The sequence below is a fragment of the Egretta garzetta genome, unplaced genomic scaffold (assembly GCF_000687185.1).
Source record: "Egretta garzetta isolate BGI_Z169 unplaced genomic scaffold, ASM68718v1 scaffold69, whole genome shotgun sequence".
NCBI lineage: Eukaryota > Metazoa > Chordata > Aves > Pelecaniformes > Ardeidae > Egretta > Egretta garzetta.
The window spans coordinates 516,859-542,274 of NW_009260790.1; the positions used below are offsets into that span (position 1 = coordinate 516,859).

At 37.6% G+C, this 25,416-nt stretch overlaps 1 protein-coding gene across 3 annotated transcripts in view; it reads left to right on the forward strand.

The window, feature by feature from the left end:
• KIF1B (kinesin family member 1B) overlaps window positions 1-25,416 on the forward strand; it is an 89,689-nt gene that overhangs the window by 14,770 nt on the left and 49,503 nt on the right. For all 3 annotated transcript variants that reach the window (XM_035901903.1, XM_009646441.2, XM_009646442.2), the window contains exons 2-15: window positions 2,707-2,783; window positions 5,030-5,209; window positions 7,680-7,745; window positions 9,199-9,377; window positions 9,874-9,985; window positions 11,067-11,144; window positions 11,395-11,460; window positions 13,653-13,728; window positions 14,070-14,148; window positions 14,724-14,866; window positions 18,590-18,723; window positions 19,821-19,900; window positions 21,254-21,329; window positions 24,470-24,549. In XM_035901903.1, the coding sequence (XP_035757796.1) occupies window positions 2,707-2,783; window positions 5,030-5,209; window positions 7,680-7,745; window positions 9,199-9,377; window positions 9,874-9,985; window positions 11,067-11,144; window positions 11,395-11,460; window positions 13,653-13,728; window positions 14,070-14,148; window positions 14,724-14,866; window positions 18,590-18,723; window positions 19,821-19,900; window positions 21,254-21,329; window positions 24,470-24,549 (1,426 nt within the window). The remainder of the gene's footprint in view (window positions 1-2,706; window positions 2,784-5,029; window positions 5,210-7,679; window positions 7,746-9,198; window positions 9,378-9,873; window positions 9,986-11,066; window positions 11,145-11,394; window positions 11,461-13,652; window positions 13,729-14,069; window positions 14,149-14,723; window positions 14,867-18,589; window positions 18,724-19,820; window positions 19,901-21,253; window positions 21,330-24,469; window positions 24,550-25,416) is intronic.

Here is a 25,416-nt window from a genome sequence, read left to right on the forward strand (position 1 = left end):
TACAGCTTGCCAGGCTGGGAGTTTTGCGTTTGCAGGGCAATGTTGCAAATGCAATGTCCCAATAAAGGTAGCGTAGTATCAAGAATTTGGGTTAAAATTATTTGCTGTTGAGATTAAGCAACAGAATGTATATTGTCAGGAGTGGTGCTGGCAATACATTTTTTTAAATTGTCTGTTTAGAATTGTGTTATACGGTACATAGGAATAAATTCTAGTACACAGGAATGCATTCTATTTATTGCTGCTTTTTTCTGCTTGTAATGGTTAGATTCTTTACCCTGGAATTTATAGTCCAAAACAATTGAAGAAAATAATGTTAACCCCCAAAGGTTGTCACATTGAACTAATGTGGGGGTTGGTTTTTATTTGTACTGCTTTTTGGGGTATGGCCTTCCAGGTACAAGGCATTACTTCTTCCTTACCTTTCAGAGCTTTGATGTTAAATAATTGAATAAGAAATGAGAAGGTGTTGGATTGTAGTAGTCTGGAATTCACTGAAAGGAGAGAACTGATTTAAGTTTGGGGCAGGGGACTTGTCATCTGGAGTTTGTTATTTGTTCATTTAACTTTAGAACTGGTTTAATAGTGTGTGCTGTAGATGTACTGCTGTTCGGTCAAAACTAGTAAAGGGAAACTAAAGCCATATATGATTGCTTAGGTTACCAGTTTGTTATGTGTCAGTGCCTATGTTGCTATCCAAAGTCACAAGCGTTTTTGCCATTTGATACTGTACTGGTGCAAGGCATATTATTCATGCGCTTTGCTTGTCTGTCAGCTTTTATAAGGCAAGAATGTCAGCACAAGGTGCATCCAAGTGAAATGGAGTTGGCCACAAGAAATAAGAGTAGCAACTGTTGCTATTTGCAATCCAGACAGTGATCTTTTCTCCACACTGTAATTTTGGACAACAGCCCTGCTCAGGGACACAGCATCTGGTAGAGGAGTGATTTAATTTTATTGGGGATTCTGTAACCACATTTTCAGAGATTTTGGTGCAATGTGATGTTAAGTTCATGTTTAAAATGATAAGAGATGTGAGTGTTATAATTTTTATTTATCACAGAAGGGAGAAGCCCTTGTCTCCTAAAGCACAGCCTAACTGGCATGAATATGTGAGAAATAAGCATCCTTTGTTTAGGATGGCTGGTATCAGGATGTAAGTCATCCCCAGGAAGACTGTCACCACTTTTGTATAGCTTCTTTCTTTGTAGATTTTGTTTGGATTTATCGTAATTAGTGTATCACTCCCAAAGACAGATTGCTGCTTCAGGTGCAGATGGGTATGTGTAAATCTAAGGTGGTTTATCTAATTTTGATGCCCTCAAGAGTATGCCTTTTTACAGTCCTTACTTAAACAGATGGTGTTGAAAACAGCTGCTAGAAATAATAGATTTAAGTATACCCAGCACTGTAGTACTGAAAAGAAGAAAGCCATAGAGATTCACTACTCCAGCAAGAGCTGTGCTTATAAATTACCCTCCTTGGAATACAGAAGCTATAGGCATTCTGTATGCCATGAAAATGACCTCTGAATCCATTGTGTATTACTCAGCCCCGCCCCGGCAAAGGTGATAGGAAACTGTTTTGTTGGAGGGAAAGGAAAAAAAAAAAAACCCAAACCCAAAATGACAATTGAAAATTTATCTGGAAGAGCTTTCATTAATTGTGGGGAATGTGCAAATACTGAAAGAATTAGAGGATCCGAGAAAAGGAAAAGAGCATAAAATTTACAGATGTGCTGGTGTGAAAACAGTGTTTTTTACAAAGCATATTTATTCTGGTATTTGTAAAATGTTCAATGACTTAACTCACCTGAAGATTCTTAGATTCTTATATATGAATGCCTTGGAAAGAAAATTAAGTCAAGGATTGTAAGGGCTGAAAAGGCAGTTGGAGGTCAGCTTTTTGAATGGGACTTACGAAGGCTATAACATAGGAACCATACACAAGCATTTTTTCATTCTGGCTTTTTTTTTTGTGTGTATGTGTGTGAACCTCATCATAGGGCCATCGTATATTGTATGGAAGTTTCAAAGAGGAAGTACACAAGTTGGAGGTCACTGTGGGATTCAGTGGCTGTGTACAGTAAGAACATTTACCAGTAATTTGGTTGGTTCAATTAATGTCAGTCCTATGAAAATTCTGTCAGTAGGTTTTGTGCATGTAAAAGAACACTGAAATGAACTATGCAGATAATCCCTGACATGTCTATAGATCCAACTTTTTTCATATCTTCCTCCATGCCCTGAAAATACTGAGCTTCTTGAAGAAAATCCTTCTGCAATGAGCTCTACTGTGTAACATGTGTTTCAAAATAGACTTGAGTTGTGCTGCTATGAAATCACCAGGAATTCTTGAACTCTTTGTGTTTCGGGTCTTCCTTCTTGCTTATATCCCTCAACTCCTAAAAGCCTGTCCCATTCTAAAAGCCAAGGGACCAGGACAACCTGCTTCTGGCTTTTGTCCAACAGAATAATTTTGTTTAGCATTCCTTCTAGGAATTTTTTTCCTTTACTTATATAAATAAGCCCTACAGAAATACAGTGTTAAGAAGCTGTGAGTCTATTACTTCAATCTTATTACTCCTGTGCAGTGTGGCAACTCTGTGAATACTCAGATTCACAAATTAATTGAGGGTCATCAAGCTCATTTAATTATGCTCCTAAATGTCAAGTTAGCTAAGAGTTTGAATTTTATTTTCTGTAGGTATTATCAACCCAAAGAATCCTAAGGAAGCACCAAAGTCCTTCAGCTTTGACTACTCTTATTGGTCCCACACATCGGTAAGTTCTTTTACAAGAAAACAATTTTTTTGTTGTTGTTGACTGGCTTGATTTAACTGCATTCTCTCTCACCCTCATGGAGGTTGAAAGCTTGTCATTGTGTGTTGTCTGGGAGAGAGCAGAAAGTCAAGCTCCTGGAGTTTGATAACAAGTTCTGGATATTTGAAAGATTACTTAAAATACTCTCCAACAATGTTCTGTTCTAGGTATTTTAAGGATGCATGTGAACCACAGTTAATTCAGTTTTGCTCTTAGACAAGTGAAAGTCGCTCAAGTTCCTACAGTTCAAGGAGAGATGTGGTGTGGGTTCCCTTGGCATATCTGGAAAAAACAGAACAGTAATCCATGTTTCCCCTAGCTGCAAAAGCAATAAACTCTCATCTAGCTCCTCTGCCCCACCCTCCTGTGAATTGGCGCTAAGGTCTTGCTGACTTCCAGTAATTGTTCTACAGTATAACTGTGTTCTTCTGCCCTTTACTCCTCCCCTGCCTTATTTTCTCAAAACATACAGAAAGAAGAGATAATGCATTTCACCAAGATTAATTTTTACTAATTTGGATGTTGCAAATAAGACTTAATATTTCTGAGCAAAGCTGTGGCCCATAAGATTGGTTTTGTGATGAAAAACTGGGATTTGTGCAGCTCTTTTACTGAATCTTCCAGAGCAGCCATGCAAGTAGATTACAGGATGAATCAGAGAATTATGAACATAATTCCGAAAAACTAGCAGATAAGCAGCATCCAGGAAAAGAACCGGTCTGATAAAACCTTGAGCTCGATGTTAGAATGTTAACACAGCTAAATTTGTCCTGATTCCAGCAGTAAGCAATGTTAAAATCCAACATTTCAGGGAGAGAGAGAATAGTAGATTAAGAGCAACATAGTCATATACAATGTACTGACATACTCCTAGAAAATCAAGTTTCAGTGGTACATTGTCTGTGTAGTCTCTTCTGGTGTGTGCAACATAAACCACCTGTGTAGATCATCATTAGTATGATAATTTTTTTAAGTATATTTACCAAGGACTTTCCTAAATAATCAAGAGAGGACATCAGAAATAAGAGCATACATGCTGCATCCAGCTTTCTGTCAGCATTTTTGTATCCTGTACCATGCCTGGAGCTGCATCTTAGATTGCCTCTCATGACTGGATGTTGGAGTCTGATAAGTACAGTGCCCAAGTGCCTGAAACACACTACTTAAAAAAAGGAGAATTAATTTCTACAATTCATGAAGTTTTGTGTTGAACAGGTTCTGTGTTTGCCTTGAGATCTGGCAAGTGTATTTTTGACATCTTTAACTTGTGGGTTTTTTTTTTTTTTTTTTTCATTGCATGTGCAGCAGTGCCTCTTTTCAAAACGTAACAAACTTTTCAGTTGAGTGTTTCAAGGTGATTAACTTGCTTTGTCCTTATATAGATTTCTATCACTGAATGCATCTGCAGTACAGTTTTTGTTTGTTTAATCATTGGGCTAAATTACTTCAAGGTAGCTTTTTTTAATATTTCAGGTTTTTTGCTAACCTTGAGTTTAGCTACAGAAAAATGTTCTGATACATTGTCCTTGACCGGTTCAGCTACTTGCTAATTTGAAATATGTATTGACATAGTGATTTTGTAGTCACCAGTGAGGTTGTAAGTAGAAACATAGGTTGGATTAGCCAATGGAGTCAGACAGCTGTAAGAAAAAGTTGGTCATTGTAATTATTTGTTTACACTCTTTTAATCTTAAAAAAACCCACCAGGAAATAAACCTAAGCACCTTTTGCTTCTCTTTTTCCCCTGCTACCCTTCAGAGCCCTTGTCAAGACCACCAGCCTGTGAGATTTTTGAAGCTTCCAGCCCTTTATTTATTTGTATTGACTCTCTGAACTCTACTTTTGGTTTTCTTCCCCCACCTCCCTTTTCTTAAACACCTTCAATCTGGTTTGTTGCTGATCTCGCATGCATCTTTTCCAGTAAAGTACATAATATGCACAAAACGGAATTGGTTGGTTTCTTTGTGCAGATTGTTTCCTCAGCAGTGACAGAATGGTCCTGCAAGGGTTGTCGTTGTTCTTCTCCAGCTGGTACTGCCTTGGGAAAAAGCTGTGTGTAAATATGCACTACGTTTGCCTCTTCTGAAGGGATTGACCCACAAGATAGAAGTCAAAAAAAAAAAAGAAACCCAAAACCATTTGCTTTTTCAAATGTTACTTGAATGATAGGAAAAGACAGTACTTATGCTGTTTTCATGTCTTTTCAGCCTGAAGATCCCTGCTTTGCGTCTCAGAGCCGTGTGTACAATGATATTGGGAAGGAGATGTTGCTGCATGCCTTTGAGGGCTACAATGTATGCATTTTTGCCTATGGACAAACTGGAGCTGGGAAATCCTACACAATGATGGGCAAGCAGGAGGAGAGCCAAGCAGGCATAATCCCTCAGGTAGAACAGAACTCAGAAAGGGGATTTGGTTTTGGTTTTTATAGCATATTTAGAAACATGCTTGCTGATACACTATATTGCAATGAGGGGAGACCTGATCGCCCTCTACAACTGCCTGAAAGGAGAATGTAGTGAGATGGGGGTCAGTCTCTTCTCCCTGGTAACAGATGATAGGACGAGGGGGAATGGTTTGGAGCTGCGCCAGGGCAGGTTTAGGCTAGACATTAGGAAAAACTTCTTCACCGAAAGGGTTGTCAGGCTCTGGAATGGGCTGCCCAGGGAGGTGGTAGAGTCCTCATCCCTGGAGGTATTTAAAAGAAGGATGGATGAGGTGCTTAGGGACATGGTTTAGTGGTGGGATGGCAGGGTTAAGTTAAAGGTTGGACTCGATGATCTCAAAGGTCTTTTCCAACCAAAGTGATTCTATGATTCTATGAATAGCAGTTAACAGAGAACCACAGCTTACTTCTGAAGTGAAAGAAATCTACTGGTGAAAAAGACCATTATAAGTAATTTTCCCTCTGTTACCTTTTTTTTTTTAACTGTACTGTATACTCTCTATATTTTTCCTAGATCCAATTTCTCCACTTCCCCAACAAACTAGTAAATGAAGATGTCTTACTCACTGGGTTTCTTGTCTCCTTCTCCGACTTTAGCTAGGACAGTGCTTAAGCACTTTGTATTCAGCAAGAATTCAAAAGCTGGTATTACTGATGAACATGCCAGTTGTGGAAACAAGTTTCCCAAAGCTAAAAACTGAATAATATATTTTGGTAAGCAACGAAGCATATCAAAACACTGGGAAAAAAATATATAGGGTGACTGAGCACCACCCAGTGTTATTCCCCCCCCCAGCCCCCCAGTTTGTTTTTGCCATTTGACAAAGTTGAGATACACCCCCAGGAAATTTTGGCTGGCAACAGTTCATGCCATCATCATGAATTTAGCATTCTATAGCTGTTGGTTGTGTGGCACTTGTTCAAAGTACAGGCCTTCCTTAGTTGTGTAGGTGCTGACAGCGGACCGAGTTTGTTGGAAGGTAGTGCATTCCTCCATTCCCAAAATAGAAATCTGAGGTTGGGTTTCAGTTAATAAATAAATATGCTGAACAGCTTGAGTTGTCATTCTGCTACAGGCATTGGCCCTGTGCCACAGGTGTGAAATAGATGACACAGAGTGTTGTTCTCTGCTAATAGCGTGGGCATGTGTACTGAAATAGGTAGCAAGTGTTCTGGTGATTAGCTTAAAATAATGTTGAAAGAGCTAATGTGATGAAGGACAGAATTGTTATATCTAAGCATTTTGGTTTTATTACAGTAGTATAAAGTAACAGTGTAACAGGTGAAACAAGCTATAAATCTATGACAACAGCTTCATGCTAAAACTTTTTGTTGTAATCTTGATATTCCTATTTGGTTTTCTGAAACTTCAAATATGTACAAATAAAACATTGTCCCCCCCAAAAGCCCCAACTTAACAGGAACATTATTAAATCTACAGGAACATTATTATCTACTACAATTTTAAAACAAAATAATTTCCCTCCAAATTCACTGGGAGGTCTTCTCGTAAAGATAAAAAATGAATTACATATTCAGGGAGACCTTGTTGAAACTGTTCAATCTCTTGTCACGTACGCAGAAGGTACAGCACAATCATGTTCCAAGTAATATAGGTTGTTGACACTAAATTCTTATGTGTTGGCAAAATTCCCTGTCTGCCAGTCCGTAGTGTGAAACTTTGTGGTACTTCAACCATGTGTTGACTTAAAACTTCAGAGTGTGTACTTTCAAAATTGTCTGTATTGGTCACAATCTGTTTATTTTCCGTACAGTGGGTTGTAGATATCTGTTCCAGAAACCTCTTTCTACTCTTATTCCTCTCCATACCCATGCTTTTTAATCTCCAAATACGTATCCATGACTTGCCCACTGTTCACTACTTCTTCCTTTATTATCTTAATTTCAGGTCTCTCAGTTACTTGTAGACAAGCAGTTTTGACGCAGTAGATTCCTGTTAACTTATCTTTCATATGAAGATATTGTTAACAAATTGTGAAGTAATTTTTGCCTGTTGATTTAAACCTGAATCCTGGAACTTCAGCACACTGAATAAACAGACTATTGTTTTTAAGAGACTAGGAGAGGATTAAGGATTTCAATCATGCCTTTCTAAAATTATTACTTCCAATTTCAGTTATTATAGGCTTTTTCTAATTTTATAATATAGAATAATAATATTGGTTAAATCTAGAAAAATTATTGAGATACTATATAAAATAAGATTGAATGATAGTAATGTAGAATTGAGATGAAGTATCTTCCCAGTGAGGCTGTATGTGGTTGATGTAATAGGTTCTTTTTCTTCCCTGCCATCCCCCTTCCCCACCCAATTTAATGATATGTTACAGTAGTTACTTGTTACTACTCATAAAAGACTAATTTCTGACTCGGGTTTAATCTCTTTCCAGCTATGTGAAGAACTGTTTGAGAAAATCAATGACAACAGCAATGAAGAAATGTCATATTCTGTAGAGGTGAGTATGGTGAGAGATCAAAGAATATATGTGTGCTGGACATCAAACTGAGCTTAGGTGCTGTGTTATTGATGGTGCATTAAGATGCTGATAAAATAAAAGCAGGTGCTTCACAGAAACAGTATTTTCTTTCTCTTACAGTGTGTGTCCCGTCCCCGTCCTGTCCCCCCCCCCAAATCGGTTTTAATGGCTTGACATGCAAATACATTGCAGGCTTCAAAAGAAAGGAAAACCAAAAAGTCCATAGAAGTAAAATGTGACTATTACTAATAAATGTGAACTCCAGTCACTACCACTTCTAAATTACAGAACTAGAAAATTACTAGTTCTGTGGCTTTGAATTTGTCCATTTTAACACTTAATTTAATTGTATTTTATTAACATTTGATGATGCTTGAATGCCGTAGGAGCATTAGGATTTGTGAATGAGAAGACTCCCACGTTTTCATGATGTTTTTTGTATTTGGTACTTGTTTATGGTTTGGATTATGTTTCCAAGCATAGATTTGCTCATGTGTGAGAGAGAGAGAAATAATCTCTCTTATAATGGAAATCCAAAGGAATGAACATCTGGCAAACAAGCAGAGAAGAGAGACAGCTAGACAGAAACCATGATGGAGGTGTATAAATTTTTATCGTGATGTGTTTTGGATATAGAATTCATTTTTCTGAATTGCACTTATTTAGAGATTGAAGATATCTTTTTGTATTTCTAAAACTGCTGCTTACATCTGTGATCTTTCCACAGTGATTCACAGAAAGTGAATAACTTACTGTCTCTTTTAATGTCTTGACTGCTGGAGCTGCTAAGTACCTGTTGGACTAGGATAAGCCCAGTGTCATGAGAAACATAAAAACTAATGAATGCATTTGAAAATAATCTTAGCCTTATAATTTATTTCAAAGGGTGCAGATTTAAGTTTACCGTAGTTTGAATAATTGTACTGATGACTCGGAAATACAGCAGGACGTGGGTAGAGCTTAGAATCAAAGGCTGCTTCTGCATACAAAGAAATTAATTTTTTCCCTTTTTAAGTTTGCTTTGGAGGTTCATAAGAGAGATTCTTTATAGGCAGACTCCTTTTAGCATTTGTCTTCCTTGCCTCTTTAGGAAAGATAGTTTTGCTGCTGTGTCATACTAAAACTGTTAAAATTATTGTGAACTGAAATGTATAATTTTTAATTAAACACAGATATTTTTTTAAATGGTTGAGGGATCTATACATGGATGCAAGGCCTGCAGCGTATGTTGGAGACCTGATGCATGAGACTAGTGACTCTTCTTCCCTTCTGCCATTGCCTCAAGCTGATAAAAGAACTGAGACACCCAGCTATAGCTTTCCTATAGTGGACTGGGGGAGTTTCTACCAGTGGCACTCTGAAATGCTGCGGAGCTGCTTGCAGAGGAAGCCTTAAGAAACACTAAATTGTCCATGCAAATTCCTGTTTTCAGGTGAGTTATATGGAGATATACTGTGAAAGAGTCAGAGACTTGTTGAACCCGAAGAACAAAGGGAATTTGCGAGTGCGAGAACATCCTCTGCTTGGACCATATGTGGAAGATCTGTCCAAGTTAGCAGTCACGTCTTATACAGACATTGCAGACCTCATGGATGCTGGGAACAAAGCCAGGTTAGTGATGGTAGCCTGTTACATATTTTTATCTCTTTTGTGGGGATATATGGCATATAGCAGAAAATTTAAAATATCTTCTGTGATGCTTTTGCACTTATTACAAGACTTGCGTCGCATGAGGAGTATTGTTGAAATATGCACTAATCAATGCTATTAAAAGGCTTACATTGATTTGCGTGGTGAAATAGTGCTGCAAATCACAGGATAGATTGACATAAATGCTGTTCGCGTTTTCTTGTGTGTTTGAGTGCAAGGTAGATTATTGAGGAAATTTGTTTAAACTGTGATGAAGAAGGGAGTAATTCAGGAGTGAAAAATCAAAGGGTTTGTTAAAGGTGTTCAGTGTGGTTTGATCTTGGTTACAGAGCAGAACATAAACTGTACAGCCTCTTGGTCTCATTACTCTACAGCTGCATTCAGCCCTGCAGGTAGTTGTACCTGCAGCACAGAGGCTACTCTTTTCTAAACGTGTCTATATCTGTTCATATGTTAGGACTGTGGCAGCTACCAACATGAATGAAACCAGCAGCCGCTCTCATGCTGTGTTTACAATTGTCTTTACTCAGAAGAAACATGACACAGAAACTAATCTTTCCACAGAGAAGGTATGTTACAGATAAGAAGTGGCTTTCTGACCATTTTTGCACAAATCTTCCCTGCAGTGACTTATTCTTGTTGGCAGTATGATGAGAAAATGAGAATTAGTTGTTTTTTCTGATGTTTTGTCTAAGGGTGAACTTGCTGTCTCCCTTGACAGAGCCCTTTTATTTCTTACAGGATTTTGTTTGACTGTAATTCTAAAAACAACTAAATGGGGAATATGTGCAGAAGGAGAATATATTGATGTAGAAAAAATATGGCTTTAAGGACTAGACTCTATGGGGAGGGATATATGAAATAGAAGAAGTTAATCTGCCCCAGTCTTGTTCCCAGAACTTTCTGTCTTTTTGCATGTCGGGGCAAAGTATTTGCCTCGTTAGTTCTTTTCTTTGGGCACAGGAATTGGGATGAGTGAGACTTGGGCACTTTCTGGAATTTGAATGTTAAAAGGACATATACTGTTTAGCGTGGAACAGCTTTCTGGCTGTTATTACTCTGAAATAGAGACTCTGCAGGCAAAAGTAGCTGAAATACAGGTAATATTCATATTTCTGAAGTGACTGCTGTGGGCAGTTCTGAAAGAAAACTATGTATTGAAGATGGCCCCCCTGCCAAATGCTAAGACCCTGTAAAATTATCATTAACTGACATGCCTTCTGTAGCGTCGGTTAGGCCAATGCTTTATTGTTGGTGTCACTAGAGTTGGGATGATACATTAAGTTCTCTTCCTTTGAGATTCTTGTGTTGTCTCTAGCAGTAACGTTTAATTTCTTTTGACTTCTGTTCTGCTCTGTTCACGTGAGATTTCATTCTCTCTTTTTAGGTAATTTAGAGTATAGTGATACGTAAAACAGAGCATAGTCTAGACACTTCTTATCCATAAGATGACAGCATTAAGCTAATTGTTTGTGAGTGTTTGAGTGTAGTTTCAAGCACACCACAGTGATGGGGGGTTTTTTTGGTTTTTTGGGGTTGTTTTTTTTTTTAGACATTAGAGTTATTCTCAGGCATAGAATTCTTTTGAAATTTTGTTCTTACTCTAGTTCACCAAGAATTAATTCTCATTATCGTGGTTTCTCTTTTCAGGTCAGCAAGATTAGCCTTGTGGATCTAGCTGGGAGTGAGCGAGCTGATTCAACTGGTGCCAAAGGAACCCGATTAAAGGTATTGGGCCATTGATGAATGGGGAAGGAAAGGGAAGTGGGTGCACAAGCACCATGTGGAGTCTTTGCTTGACAAATAATGAGGAAAAGAAACAATTGTTATTATAAATATGGAAAAAATAGTTGCAAAACCAAAGACTTCCCTCCCGCCCTGCGCCAATCATGGATGTGACATTTGGCTCATTTAGCCGACAGAGGTTCACGGTTGAACAAGTTTAATTACTATATAATACTGGGTTCTGTTTTTTCAGGAAGGAGCAAATATAAACAAGTCTCTCACAACTCTGGGCAAAGTTATTTCAGCATTGGCCGAAGTGGTAAGTACAGCATTTACTTACCCGCAGCAACCTTTCTATAGCTAGTAAAACCATGACAGTAAAAACCATGGAGTACAACATAATCATTCACTGTTCTTGGCCTAGCATTCTCAGCCAAATTAGCTGTGTGTATTTTGATAGATGAACGCTGTTGATAGTATTCTGTGAATGTCATGCAGGCTGGTAGTAACTTTTATTTGTTGATAGATTGAAGCATTGGTTTGTTTAGCTGTGAAGTAGTGTTGCAAAAGAAGCCTGCATTTGTGCAGAAGATATGTTCATATAGCAAGCTTTTAGTTCTGCAGTAATTTTATTTTTATTTGAAAGAATAATTTTAGAAAACTAACAGCAGCTTTGTTGTCAAAAATTTTGGAAATGCCAGTGTAATAATTTGATTATTAAAAACCAAACCAAACAAGTAAATTATTGCTCTTCCTTTTCAAAGTGAGTTCTCAGCAGCTTGGACAGGTTGAATATACTTAAATGTTGTTTAGTTTTTGTTAATGAAAACTATTAATATTCTTTGGGCTTCTCATGAAAAGAAAAAACTATCCGAGGTAACATGGAAACTGTATATAAAGCTCTGTTAAGAAGCTCATCTTCTATATTCTTCCTCTTTCTTTAATGCTTTCAACTTAGGATAACTGCACCAACAAGGTATGATGGTCTTAGAAGTAGTGGATGTGGTCTCTTTTGTCTGAGTGTAAGATTTTATTCTCTTCGCTTTGGAATCCAAGAGCAGGGATCTTTTATGCCAGGTGTTTGAGGAATTCTTGTGACTATAAATTGTTGTCATGAAGCCTGAGAATTATTAGTACTAAAATTTTAAAATGTTCTAAGGTTGAGGATAAACTAATGAAAAGTACACATTTAAGTATGCACTTAGGAATATTCTTTTATTACATCCCTGCTCCTGATTTGGTGACTTGCCTTAGGAATATTTGCTTTCAGTAGGGATAACTTCATCTTTGTTTTTATGCTTCTACTCTCCATGCTTTTTTCTTTACTCCATATGACAGATTGTAGGCGATAATCAATTATAGTTTTCAGCTTTAGCATCTGGTGCTTACCTGCCTTTAGTAATTTTACTTGTCCATTGTAAGGTTACTCACCTTTGGCAAGGGATAGTAGAACTACTGCAAGACTAACACTCATATTTTAAGCACCTCTTGAGGGTTAACAGGATTTTCACACAAACTATAATCAGGCCTTTTATTGCAAAGCCATATCCTGTGTTAAATATTGTGTGGAATAAAACTTTTGGTGTCTTCTTGAAGCAAGATGTTTGCCTACTAACTATTTGTGTGAGTCACATTCTGTTATGGAGCTTTTGAAGTTAATCATTGTTTCTTTTAGACCAAATAAAGAAGCTAGGGAAAGCCTTTACCATGAAATTTAGAGGGAAGTCTGCCAAAGGTGCTGAGAAGGCCCTCGTCTCTTGTGTGGAAGTTCACATTTGTCACTGCTGATTTCGGGACCAAGTACTTAGATGCTTGGGCACCTGTCTTGTGGCCTGATGCTTCAATTTGAGTAGTCTCTATAAAGTTTTTGTCTTTATTTAGGTTTTAAATTGTGCCCCCCCCCCAAAAAAACCCCCACCAAACCACAAACCTTAAAAAACCTTAAAACTACCTCCTTTGTACTCATACATGAATTTCAGTGTCCAAAATACTTACATCTTTTTTGTCTTCAAGTTTCCTTATAACTGCTTACAGAAACACAGGGAGATTGGCCAGTTGTCCTTTTACATGTGCACCTGTATCTCTGTAGCTGTGGAATCTCCTGTAATGGACTTTAGATTGCTCTAAAAAGCTGTAATTTTCTAGGAAAAGAAAATTGAATCTTTCCCTGAATGAGTAGTTTACTGCTTAAATTATCTTGGAATGGTTTCAGAACACAGAATTTAAATGTCAGAAAGATGTTCTTCATACACAGAAAAACCATTCTGAAGGTAGTGCTTCAACGGAATTCTCTGGACTGTTTATCATCTGTTTAGATGTCTGAATATATTGCCTATTATCTAATATCAAAGTCAATAAACTTGTACAACTGAGGATGAGCCACCCCTCTGTTAGATAGTGAATGTGTATGCTGTCACGGTTCTTTTAATACCTATAACTATGATTTTTATATCTTAAACATGAATTTTCCATTTGATGTCTATTCTTCAGTAGTATGTTCTTTTTTTGTAGAGTAAAAAAAAGAAGAAGACAGACTTTATACCGTACAGGGATTCTGTACTGACATGGCTTCTTCGAGAAAATCTAGGTATGGCTGATTTGCCTGTGCCAATATGGAAAGAAATTCTCACTAATTTTTTTGACTGCTTTTAGCTCACTTAACTTAAATTTGTATCAAGTATAAGGTTAAATATTTTTAGTAGTCAAATCTGAGTCATATATTTCCACTTCGTTAAAATTACATCTCTCTTTCCTATGGTATTTGTATGTTCCTTAGTAATGTAGAATATGGTTGAATTCTATAGTTTATATATTATATATAAATATATGTTACATATATATTGTATATAAAATACTGATATTTAGTAGGTAATTAGTGCCTAGATTGTGCACTGCAGTTTCATCTAAAACCTTGCCTGTTCATTATAGGCGGTAACTCCAGAACTGCGATGGTTGCTGCTTTGAGTCCAGCAGACATAAACTATGATGAAACTTTGAGCACTTTAAGGTACTTTCTTTTCATCTGAGGTGGATATGGGTAGCTGTTCGCTCTAATGGCCACAAGTTATCCGTCAAACCTTTGGGTTGTTATACTCTGAGAAAATCCATGGGGAAGAAGACTCTATACTGACAAGAGCTCAATTACCCTGAAAGAGGAAACCCAATCTATTGTATGTGAATAGGGAGCTAGGGATTTATTGCCTACTCTTAACTTGAAAAATCAAACCCATCTTCTCGTGTTCATATGTTCTTTTCCAGTGTGGTCCCTAAAATTGAGCATATTAGTCAAGCTGAGGCTTCGAAGCACTGAATAAAGAAAAAAAAACCAAACAAACAAACCAAAAAACCCAACATGTTGTCTGTTGTACATATGATGCACCTGGTTAATCCATCTTGAATAGGACTTTTTTGCAGCAATACCCTGTATTAAGTAGGAATTCAAAAGCACGATTGAATATAATGTAGGATTCTCTTCTGACATACAGCTGCAAGCTAAATGTCTCCTATATTGCTGCATTTCTGTGGTGCAGGTAAGCACTTACATGTTCATGATAAGGTTTTATTTTTTTGGTCTGGTTTCAGATATGCTGATCGTGCAAAGCAGATTAAATGCAATGCGGTTATCAATGAAGATCCCAATGCCAAGCTGGTGCGTGAGCTGAAGGAGGAGGTGACAAGGCTTAAGGATCTCCTGCGTGCCCAGGGGCTGGGAGATATTATTGACAGTAAGTGGATTAAACAGACCTTACCGTCTTGAGGTTGGTGTCTCTTACAGAGGAGGAAGAGCTGGGCCTGCGAGAGAAAGGGGTTTAAAACATGGAAGTAAATGTAGGTGCTGATACGAAATTTTGAACATGGTTTTAGAAATGGTAGCCTCTTCTGTCTTTAAATAGCCCATCCTAGGATTGTCTGTAGAGTTGACAAGCCCTTCAAACTCTCAAGGAAAAATATAAAGATTGAATTTCCCATTACTGTGGAAAGGATTTTTTTTTTTTTTTTTTTGTAATAGACCTTACACATTCAAGAGTTGCCCTGGGGAGTTATGGAGGGCTTTTTGTCTGGCTGCCAGTAAAAGGAGCGTAGTTGAGATACAGAAACTTAATCTCATACTGAGAAAGAAAGCATCTTTTTCCTTCTCCTTAAAGGGTTACAGTTGTGAATTGATACCTGGCTTCAATGCCATCCTTGCTCAGAAAAGAAAATGGTGGCTAATTTTTGTTAGACGTTGTCTTGAGTGACAAAGTGTTTGTCATCTCAAAATAACTAGCTATGAAACAGCTGCTTGTGAATAAATACTGAATTCTTTTGGGGCGAGATTTTGAGTTAGGTTGGCAGAGCAGTATTGTACTGATTTGCTTTGCCAGCAACCTCTTAAAGCACCAGAATAAACTTGTGCCTGAATTATTTCCCTGTTTTCATTCCAAACAACACAAGTAAACTAAAATTTTAGCTGCTTCATTCCTTTGTAATATGAACAGTGATTTAATTCCTAGTGAAGGAGATGCCCGTAAAAACACAGAATGCATTCCAGTGGATTAAAAGATTCTTTGACTTTAAAAAAAAACCAACCAAAAACCAAAGGTGAATGTTGCATCAGTTTCTGATTTGTCAGAGCTTATTTGCCTTTGAAGCAGAAGTCCTGACTTAGTCACAGACTGCTTAAAAATGTATAACATGTATTTACCTTTTTGTTTGCTTGTTTTCAAGAGAATGGGGCCAGAAGGCAGTGAAATGCAGGTGTTTTCATGCTTGGTACAGTTTCTGTTTTTTGGTTCTAAATCAAAACTGAAAAAACTATTTGTTACTGAAAATTGTGTTTCATTTCTTTAAACATCAAGTAGTATTCACTTCCCTTCCTGTGTCACTGGTGAACCTTCAATTTTGATCCTTCTTGTATTTTCCCTCCTGCTTCCTTTCAGTTGATCCAATGGGAGATGAATACTCTGGAAGTGGAGGCAAATGTGTGTATTGTGTGGTTCTCTTTTTAACGTGCTTTCTCTGGGTCAGCTTTTAACTGAGCTTTGCATGCCAGCATATCTCACAGGGAAATCCCAGACAGAACACTCACTGTGGAATGCAATGCAGTTTCATGGAAACTAGCTTAACCAGCATTTCTTAGATTGAGTTGACAGTGGAAAAAAAGTGCAAAGTTTAAAATGTAACATATGTTCATTGCTTGCTTTCTGGCAGAATATAGAAGGGAGAGTGGTAATTCTTTAGTCTGTTTTCATGACAGCCAACAGTTTAGATTTGAACTAGAAAATCTTTTTCTCAAGTCTTTCTCAAGTTACTTGGTTGAAACAGCTGCTCACCTAGCTTCCTAGCCTTTTAATATCTCTTTTTCCACCTAGAAGTATTTGTTTTAAATGTGTCAATTGATTAACTCAAGGTGAGTTACCAGTTCCTTCTGGAGACTGAGATTTACTTATTTTGTATAGTCTCTTTAAAAAAAAAAAAAAAAAAAAAAGTTGGACATGTTATGCTGATGAAGGTCTCGTGCTCAAATGCTTGATTGCAGATGATTAACTTAATAGGGTTAAAAATGGTCAGCAAATAGCATTTTATTTCTGTTCTACTGTTTACTTCTATGAAAGGGAAATATACGTATGATAATATTGCAAGAGAAATGTAGTCTATGTAAATTTTGGGTTGGTAGACTTTTTAAACTCTTTCATTCAGTGTTCTTCACCCTCACTCAAACAATATCAGCTAGAAGAGATCTGTCTGAAATTTCCTAAAATTAAAGCTACTGGTGGTGTAAAGACTCATCCTGGCCTTGTCTAACATTCTGATGCTGCTTCCAGCGTGTGCATATGTCATCCGTGTGAAAGCTGCAGCCTCCAGGAGAAGAGTGCATGATGTTGAGGGTTTTGGTTCTCTGTGGTCACAGCAATTGTGAAAGCTATTGCAAGTGCCACTTCCTTTGCCTTCAGGAGTGCATGTGTCTATTGGCCTTTCGAGACTTCATCCTCCCTGCTCTGTCATGCCTGCTTTCCTCATTCTGATGGCATTCCCTTTCCTTAACCTGCTTTTCTTCTGTTAAACTTCCACCCCGGCTTCCTGTATTTGCAGATGGTGGTTTCCAAACTGACTTGATCAGTTCCGTGAGGCTGAAACAGCAGGTTGAATGAGGAGTGAACTAGGGCATAAGGCTGACAATAGCAGAATTGTTCAGGGTAGGAGTAGAGGAGAAGTAGGAGGACATGGAAATTTATGCGATGTCTGGGTGAGCATCTCATTTTTGTAAAGTAAGAAGCCTTTGTTTATAACTTGCAAGGTCTGATTTGACCGGTTTTTCTCCTAAGTATACTTATTTTAAAGGATTTGGTTTTGAAATAGAATTTTAAACTATCAAAATTATTAAAACTGAGCTACTCAGTTGTCTGATATTTCCATGTTGCAAGACTTTTTTTTTTTTTTTGGTGTGTGATTATTCTAAGCATATGGTTTACAGACATATCCGAGAAGCTAAGTTAGATTAAAATAAATTGCCTTTGGCATTTGTTCTTAAATCATTCATGCACCTTTCCTTGTTTTCTCTTTCAAGGCGGCATTTTTCAGGCCTCCAGGTTTTCAGGTTACAAAAGCTGCCTTATAAAATTTTGGGGTTTTTTTAAGGCTTGCCTCATCTAAACTAAGACCAAAAAGCTTTAAAGCACCTTCTGAAGTATGAGAGCCTTACTTGATATTTCGCTGATCAAGTATCTTAGATTTCCATTTTTCAGGGAAGGAGGGTCAAGAAGTAACAAAATGTTATTGTGAGCTTGTGTTCTCCCCATGGTGGACTGGCAGGGGATTTACTTGCTTTCCTGTGAGAATTTAATGAGGGGTAGTTCTTTGTCCTTCTGGCCTGGGTGGTTTAGCAGCAGAACCACTGTTGTGATAAATATTTACTTAATCATCATTTTAGATTAAAGGAGTCTGGAAGAGAATGTTTTGCTGAGCTTAAGGGGTTGCTGTCTGTTCAGACTTCAGTCCAAAATGTCACTAATCTCATGAGGAAATGAATCTGCTCCTGGTCTGAGTTTCATGGTGCTCAGTTCAGTGTTCAGTTAGGAATAGGATGGTTTATTTTTTGGCAAGTGTGTAATTTATTTTTTCAAGCTTTTTTGATCGAAATAGTTTATGATGCAGTCTTCACTAATAATCCTTAGGGTCTGAACTGAGTTGTTACTATGTTATGTATACTAATATTAAAAGACTTGTTTCAGAACTGCCATCTAAAAATTGCAAAACTTGTCTTGTTGCTGCTTAAATGCTTTCCTCTTATACCGGTATTTCCTTCCTTTCCCTTTCCTCTTCCTTCCCTCTTCCTATTTTCCTTTTTCCCATCTTTCTGCCTTCCCTCTGTCTGTGTGTCTCTCTCCCAGATTTGAAAGATTTTCAGAACAATAAACATAGATACTTGCTAGCCTCCGAGAATCAACGTCCTGGCAATTTTTCCACAGCCTCCATGGGGTCCCTCACTGCATCTCCATCTTCCTGCTCTCTCAGTAGTCAGGTGGGCTTAACATCTGTGTCCAGTATACAGGAAAGAATCATGTCAACACCTGGAGGAGAAGAGGCAATTGAACGTTTGAAGGTAGGTATCGCTGTAGATTAAGGGGGCTATTATTTTGCTCTTTTCTAAGGCTAAATAGCGGTGAACCCAGGAGAACTTTCCTTCAAAGATATATCCAGTGTGCTACTGTTTCTGTAGGAAGCTGTCTGAAACCCACTTGCACCTTAAAAAGGGCACTTATCTGCAGTGGGCTAGAAACTGGTTTCATGCACAGCCTTTACTGTTAGAAATATTTAGGCTTAATTGTAGCCTGGAGCTATAACTAAATTATAAATGAAAATCTTGATTCTTGTTTACAGATGCTCTAATGCAGTGGTAATTATGGAAAATTTGATCATAAATAGAGACTTCAGGAGGCCTGGTCACCACTAGTGTGGACAAAGTCTGACTAGCAAATGCACTCAGCTTTCAGAAAACCAAATTACCTCAAAGTTGAAAAAAGGAGGAAGAATAATCCTGCCACTGTTGTATTCGCCCAGCCCCCACAGATTAAAATGTGAAGCACACAGAATAGCATGCTTTATCCAGACAATAGCGGCCTTGTCCCAATTCTGCATAGAATTCAACCGCATCAAAAGTGCATTAGAGTGAAGTATTTCTTAATTTTTATGAAAGCCCCCCCAATCTCCATGGGTGGATGAGTGGGGAGAGCTGGCTGTGTTGAATCTATGCTTCATTCTCATGTCTTGTCTGTGAGACACTGCCACAGGGATTGGAATGGGCTGGAACACACACTGCATAGCCCTTTCCTATTGGAAACCCGCTGTTGCCATGGAAATAACAGTGTGGTCTCTGCTGTTCGTTGGCATCCAGTTACTGAATGATGTCTGTAAATCAGATTTTAAAAAAAAAAAAAAAATACAAAAAAATTTAGGTGGTTCAAATTAAAGGCTGACTGTGGTTAGATATGAGTTGTCTTTTCTTCTCAGCTTGCCTTCAAGGCTATTTACCCTTTTAAAAGTTAAGACAGACAACTTAGAGTTTTGAAGTGCTGAGAGTACTCTTTATATCCAAAATTAATTTGTGGTCTAGAACTAAGCACAAACTTTAATTGCTTTGTGTATTATGTAAAGAACTTTGAGAAGAATTGTAAAATAGCATCTGGGATTTTCACACAGGAATCTGAGAAGATCATTGCAGAGCTGAATGAAACATGGGAAGAGAAGCTGAGGAAAACTGAGGCCATTAGGATGGAAAGGTCAGGAATCAGAAACACTGTAGATGTGGATAGTCTCTAGAAAACGGACAAGTATGGAAAATAGAGAATATTACTCTGTTCAAAAGCAATGGAACAGCAGATTAGTGCTTAGTGATAATTCTGCTGACCTTTGTGTTACCTGTGTAACGGCAGGGGCAATGCTGAGAGAAAGTCCTATTCTTTCCTGTATTTCCTGCAGTGAAAGTGATAATTCAGGTAACATCCCATTGGCTTCTGCTGTGAAGCAGCATGGAGTCCTGGTCTTTTTCTTCCCCCTTCTACCATTCTCTTACATTCTAAAAACTCTGTGCCTAATTTAAGCAGAAAAGATGAAGCTTTTAGTATGAGGGTATCTAAAATTATGAAACAACTCCAGCTTCAGTTTGAATTGTGCCTTAAACTAAGAAGACAGATGCTTAATAATTGTCAGAAAGTGGGCACAACCAAACATGGCATTACTTACTAGTATGTTAAAAGCTTACAAAATGTGTAAGGGGAACATCTTTGCCTGGAAACAGTATGACTGAGCAGTCCATAAAATCATGAGAGGTGTATGAAGAAAGTGTATAGACATTGATTATTCACTGACAGAGCTAAGGAACTTTAAGACTAACAGGTGATTTGAAACAAATAGGAAGTTCTCACAATACATAGGTAAGCTGTGAAAGTCTTTGCTGCATGAGGTTTATGTTAAATTGAAAAAAAGATGACAAAACTCAAAAAACAACAACAAAACCACTTTGGATAGCTGTTTAAAAGAAATGCCACCATTAATTCTGGAAATTCCTTAGGAAGAGATGGGGAGACTGTGAGAAAACTTTGGGGAAAATACCACAGTGTTTGCTGTGTTCTTATTCTTCTATGTTGGCGTCACTGTTGTGCTTTGTCAAAGCCAAGAATACTGTGTTACATGAACAGTTTGACCCAATATAATCCTTTTTATGTCTTAAGGATAGAGTACTTTTTATATTAGATCAGGAAGAGCCAATTAATCTTTTTAAATTAATGAATAGTGGTGGCTCCTTTTACCTAGATTAAATTTAGAACAGGCTTTAACCTTCCTAAAAGAAGCAATGAATATAATGTCCTAAAATGTACTTATCTTGTGATAAATTACTGCACTGAAATGCTGTTAAATCGCTGTAAAATTTTTGCTGTTGCTGTTCTGCAGACCTATAAGCTCTAGGACTAAAGTTTAGAAACTTGCCCTATTGTGTTACGAGGTGGTGACAGTCCTGATTGTATGGTCAGTGTATAGACTGGTTGAAATATATTTCATTATGTGGTTTTTGTTAGACCTTATTTTGTCTAAGAAGCCTAAAATGTGGTGAAGATCTTACTTTTCTCTCTCAGGGAGGCATTGTTGGCAGAAATGGGAGTTGCCATTCGGGAAGATGGAGGAACACTGGGAGTCTTCTCACCTAAAAAGGTAGAGAAAATTGATAACTATTGCATCATGTCTCCAGAAGACTGATCAGCCTGGGAGGAGAGGGTGATGAGGGAGCTACCACTCGCACAAGGGCTTGTATTAATGTAAGATATAGCAGAACGTAAGTGAGGTTTGGACCTTACTGCCAAGTGCCTTTGGAAATAGCTTTAGTGTTAGAGTCTATCAAAACACTCTACATCTAAGCGCATAATAATGAAGTTGGAGGCTCTTCCTCATGCAAGTGATGCAACATAGTACTTAATGCTTTTAGGGAGCTGCGGAAAGAATTGCCTGTAGTAATTTCCATTGGTCATTAAAGTAGGGAAGCATGTGCTAGCCTAATACAGTGATGTAATAGGAGCCATGTGAAAAGTTCATGGGGAGACTTCTGGTATCAAAAAATGGTTGAACTTTTTTGAAGCTTCCTTTAGAAAAATCTGTGCTGCAAGGAGAAGTGTTTGCAGCTCCTTGCATATTTGTTGATTCGGTAGCAACTCAGAAATGCTGCCTCTTAGATTGTTGCCATTTTCTGCAGTAGCTGTGTGTGACCTTCCTGTACTCTAGCTATTCTTCTTTGAGATACCCAGAAAAGTTTGAAGTGTTGTTTAGATACTCTTCCTTGAATTTGTTAATTCTTTTTCCTCTTGGAAAAGGGGATTGTAATCTAATTAACCATTGACCATAGGGGATGCAGGGGAATATTTCTTTTGGTACGTGTCAATAGTTCTAGCTTCTGAAATTTGAGAGAAGCAGAACTGTGCAGGAAAAGGTCATAAAGCAGTGCTATAAATAGAAAATTATCAATTTATTAGAGAAGCTATCTATGCAGTTAAAGTGGAATTATTGAAGAAGTACAAGGAAAAGAACATACTTTCTTGTATCTCAAAAATCTTTGAACCAGGAGCACAGGGTATTATTTTAGCCTGAAACTTGCATGTGCAAGCACGTAACAAACTTGAGCTAAGGTTAAATGGGGACCTATCTAGAGGCATTGTGCAGAAATATAGGACAGCAGAATTTATTAAAATGTTTAATCAGTCCCTGAGAGTTAGACTGTTACATTTGGAGTAGGTAGAACTCTGGTTTGCTTTTGGTACCTTCTCCAGAAATGCCGAAGGTTTGTAAAGGCGCTAATTCATTGAGTGTTCTTTACATTTCTTTCTCTTACGTTATGGAACCTCATCTCCTTTTAGATTTTCCCTCAGAGGCCCTCAGCTCTTTTTGATGACTCTTTTGGTGCATTTTCAGCTGATCAGGTTTGTGTATAAATGCCATCTGGATTAAGTAGTTGCTTTGGTAATAGATAGTATTTCTTTTCACCCATATAGGATTTATTAGGAGAAGTAAAACTCCTGAGCTACTCCTGTCTGCTTCTGTTCCTTGCTATCCTTGCACTTCAGTTTCATTAGTTCTCCATCTAGTAACTGTGGCTGCTGTTGTGGAAAATTTAGGAGATGTAGATAGCAAATTTGAAGGTTTTTTTTAATGAAGACCTTGCACTTCTGAGGTACCAGTATATATCTAATCATATGCTACTAGGACAGTACTATGTTTTTACCAGCTGAGCTGTGTATTGAACTCTGTAAGGTAAGTTTTGCACACTTCACAAATTAAAAGGTGTCACGTTGTACAATCATTGCTGTATCTACCAGTTTTGTCTTTGATGGCAGGGAAGTTCTTGAAATGGATTGTGGAAATTTGATTGCTCGTGCTGTTGTCAAAGATGGGAGCAGGGAAAATCGTTCAGCTCATGCTTGAGGAATGCTGTACAGGAGAGAGTTGAAGACATAACTGTCTGGATGAATAATAGATCTTGGAATGAGTGAATAGTCGGCTTTGCTAGCATCATCTTTCAAGATGTTGAGCTTCATTTTTTATAAAGCGCTCTGTTGCCTGTGAAAGATTTGATCAGACTTTGATTTAAGGTAGTAAATGAACTCTGATGCTAAAACATGTATGTAAAGGGTATAGCACTATTTTCAAAGATTCCAAGTGGTATAAGTCATAGTGGTGTTATAGCAGTTGACTGTGTCTGGGACTTGGTTTCTCTCCGGTTTTCTCTTGATTTAAGAGCTTTATACAGCTCCAAATGTTGATTTGAATGCAGTGAATAGTGATGGTGGCATGGGATATCTTAAGTGGCAGTTTTAGATGCCCCCTGTATTTTTAGGGGTGAAAAAGGTGTCTTGGGTTTTCCCCCCCCTTTCTGTCTTTATAGTTAAGGCTTTGGTTGGGTAACTGACAATCAGACTTCTTCATTCAAAGACAAATTTCGTTGTGAATGTCCAGTAATTTTTTAGCTTTTGTAAACTGAGTGCTGTTACCATCTCTTAAGCAAACTTTTTTGCATCTAGAATAAGTTGGTGGAAGCAATGTTCCCAAGGAGTCTTAGCCAAATTTATTTCCTTCTGCTAAATTTATTCTATTTGATGGTAACAAAGGGACAAGTGGCTTATTAACAGGTTTTTTTTTTCTCTTTTATCACCTTTCTTCTTTAATTCTGTTTAACCATTGTTGCCTTTTTTTTGTGCTTGTGCTTACTGCTACCTCACTGGCTAGATTTTCACACCAAGGCCTTGTGACTTGTTTGCTGATTCCAATGGGGTTTTTTCACCAAAGAAGGTTGGTTTAGTAACCATAGTGGATATAAATTTAGAAGAACTTTAGATGAAGAGTTTTCTAGCTGTTTGTATTGGAGAATGTTGGTAGTGTTAGATTTCCTTTTGATGTTAACAGACGTTGCCAAATGATCACCTGACCTGTATTGCCCAAGAAAAGCCAAAGATGATTCTGTGTCAGCATCAAAATTTTACTGAAGCAACCTTTTCTGCTGTTGGACTTCCTTTATCAAAGTCTGCAGAGACTTTGCAAAGAATCTTTTTTTTTTTTTTTCCTCCATCTGAAGCCTTTTTTCCCTTCATTGATTGATATATCAGATAACTAAGCAATCTAAGCTGTATTTCTGCTATTACTTTGTGATATTCTTCAGTACTGCATGAAGTTATATTTGAAAAAATGCATTGTGGAATAACTCGATTATACGTAGCAAAACTGCTGGATTAATATACATCCTCCATAGCTGTGGGAAGAAGCCTGAAGGTAGGTCCTCAGTTCTTAATTAACTTTTTTTTTTCTTTCAGACTCCTCATCTTGTAAACCTTAATGAAGATCCACTCATGTCTGAATGTCTGCTTTACTACATCAAAGATGGTATTACTAGGTGAGGATTGGTGCTAATATGCTCTGAAGCCTGCTTCTTTGCTTGCTTAAACCCCCATGCTGGAGACACCATAAATAATTATTGTGCCTTGAGCTATTCAACTTGCAGGTATAAATGCAGCATGAGATTGCTGTAGGTGGAAAAAAGTACAGACATGCATTTTCTTTTAAGTTGATTTTGTGCTTTTTAAGTAATGTGTGCAGTCACTCAGCTTTATGAGGAGTTCATTACTACATCTGGGCAGTAAAAGAAAGCATGATACTCCTTTTAAGATACAAGAAAACAAAAGTAATAAAACTTACTGAAAATGCCTTTGAGATGTTGATGGGTGGAGGATTGAAAATAGTAGCATTTGATAAACCAACTGGAATATGGACGAGTGTTCGCTTTATTATTTAAATAAACTGTTATCCATGCCCCTGCACAATTAATGTATTCTGCATTCACATATATGAGAGTAAATTTAATTGACAGGTTTGGAATTTATAACATTTAAATCCAGAATTTGTTGTCAAGACATCTGGAAGAAGAGAGGCAGGTTTTGTTATCAGATCACTAAGCCAGGTTTGGCTGCTTAGTTTGTATGTTCCTGGGGAACAAGTGGAGAAGAGCACACAAACAGGTGCTGTTGTAGGTACTATTTTAATATGCATCGGACCTACTGGAAAGCATATCAGACTTGTAGAGAATTCGGCACAGAATGATGACAATAGCATAGCGCTTAAGAAATCATTAGCAGTTTTGAGCCTAGGTAGCTGACATCAGAAATATGTGGAGTAATAAGTAGAGCAAGAAGTTCATAAACATTAGGATTGAAAATTTAAGTTGTCTGTATCTAGAATTGCTCAAGTATTTGAGTTTGGAATG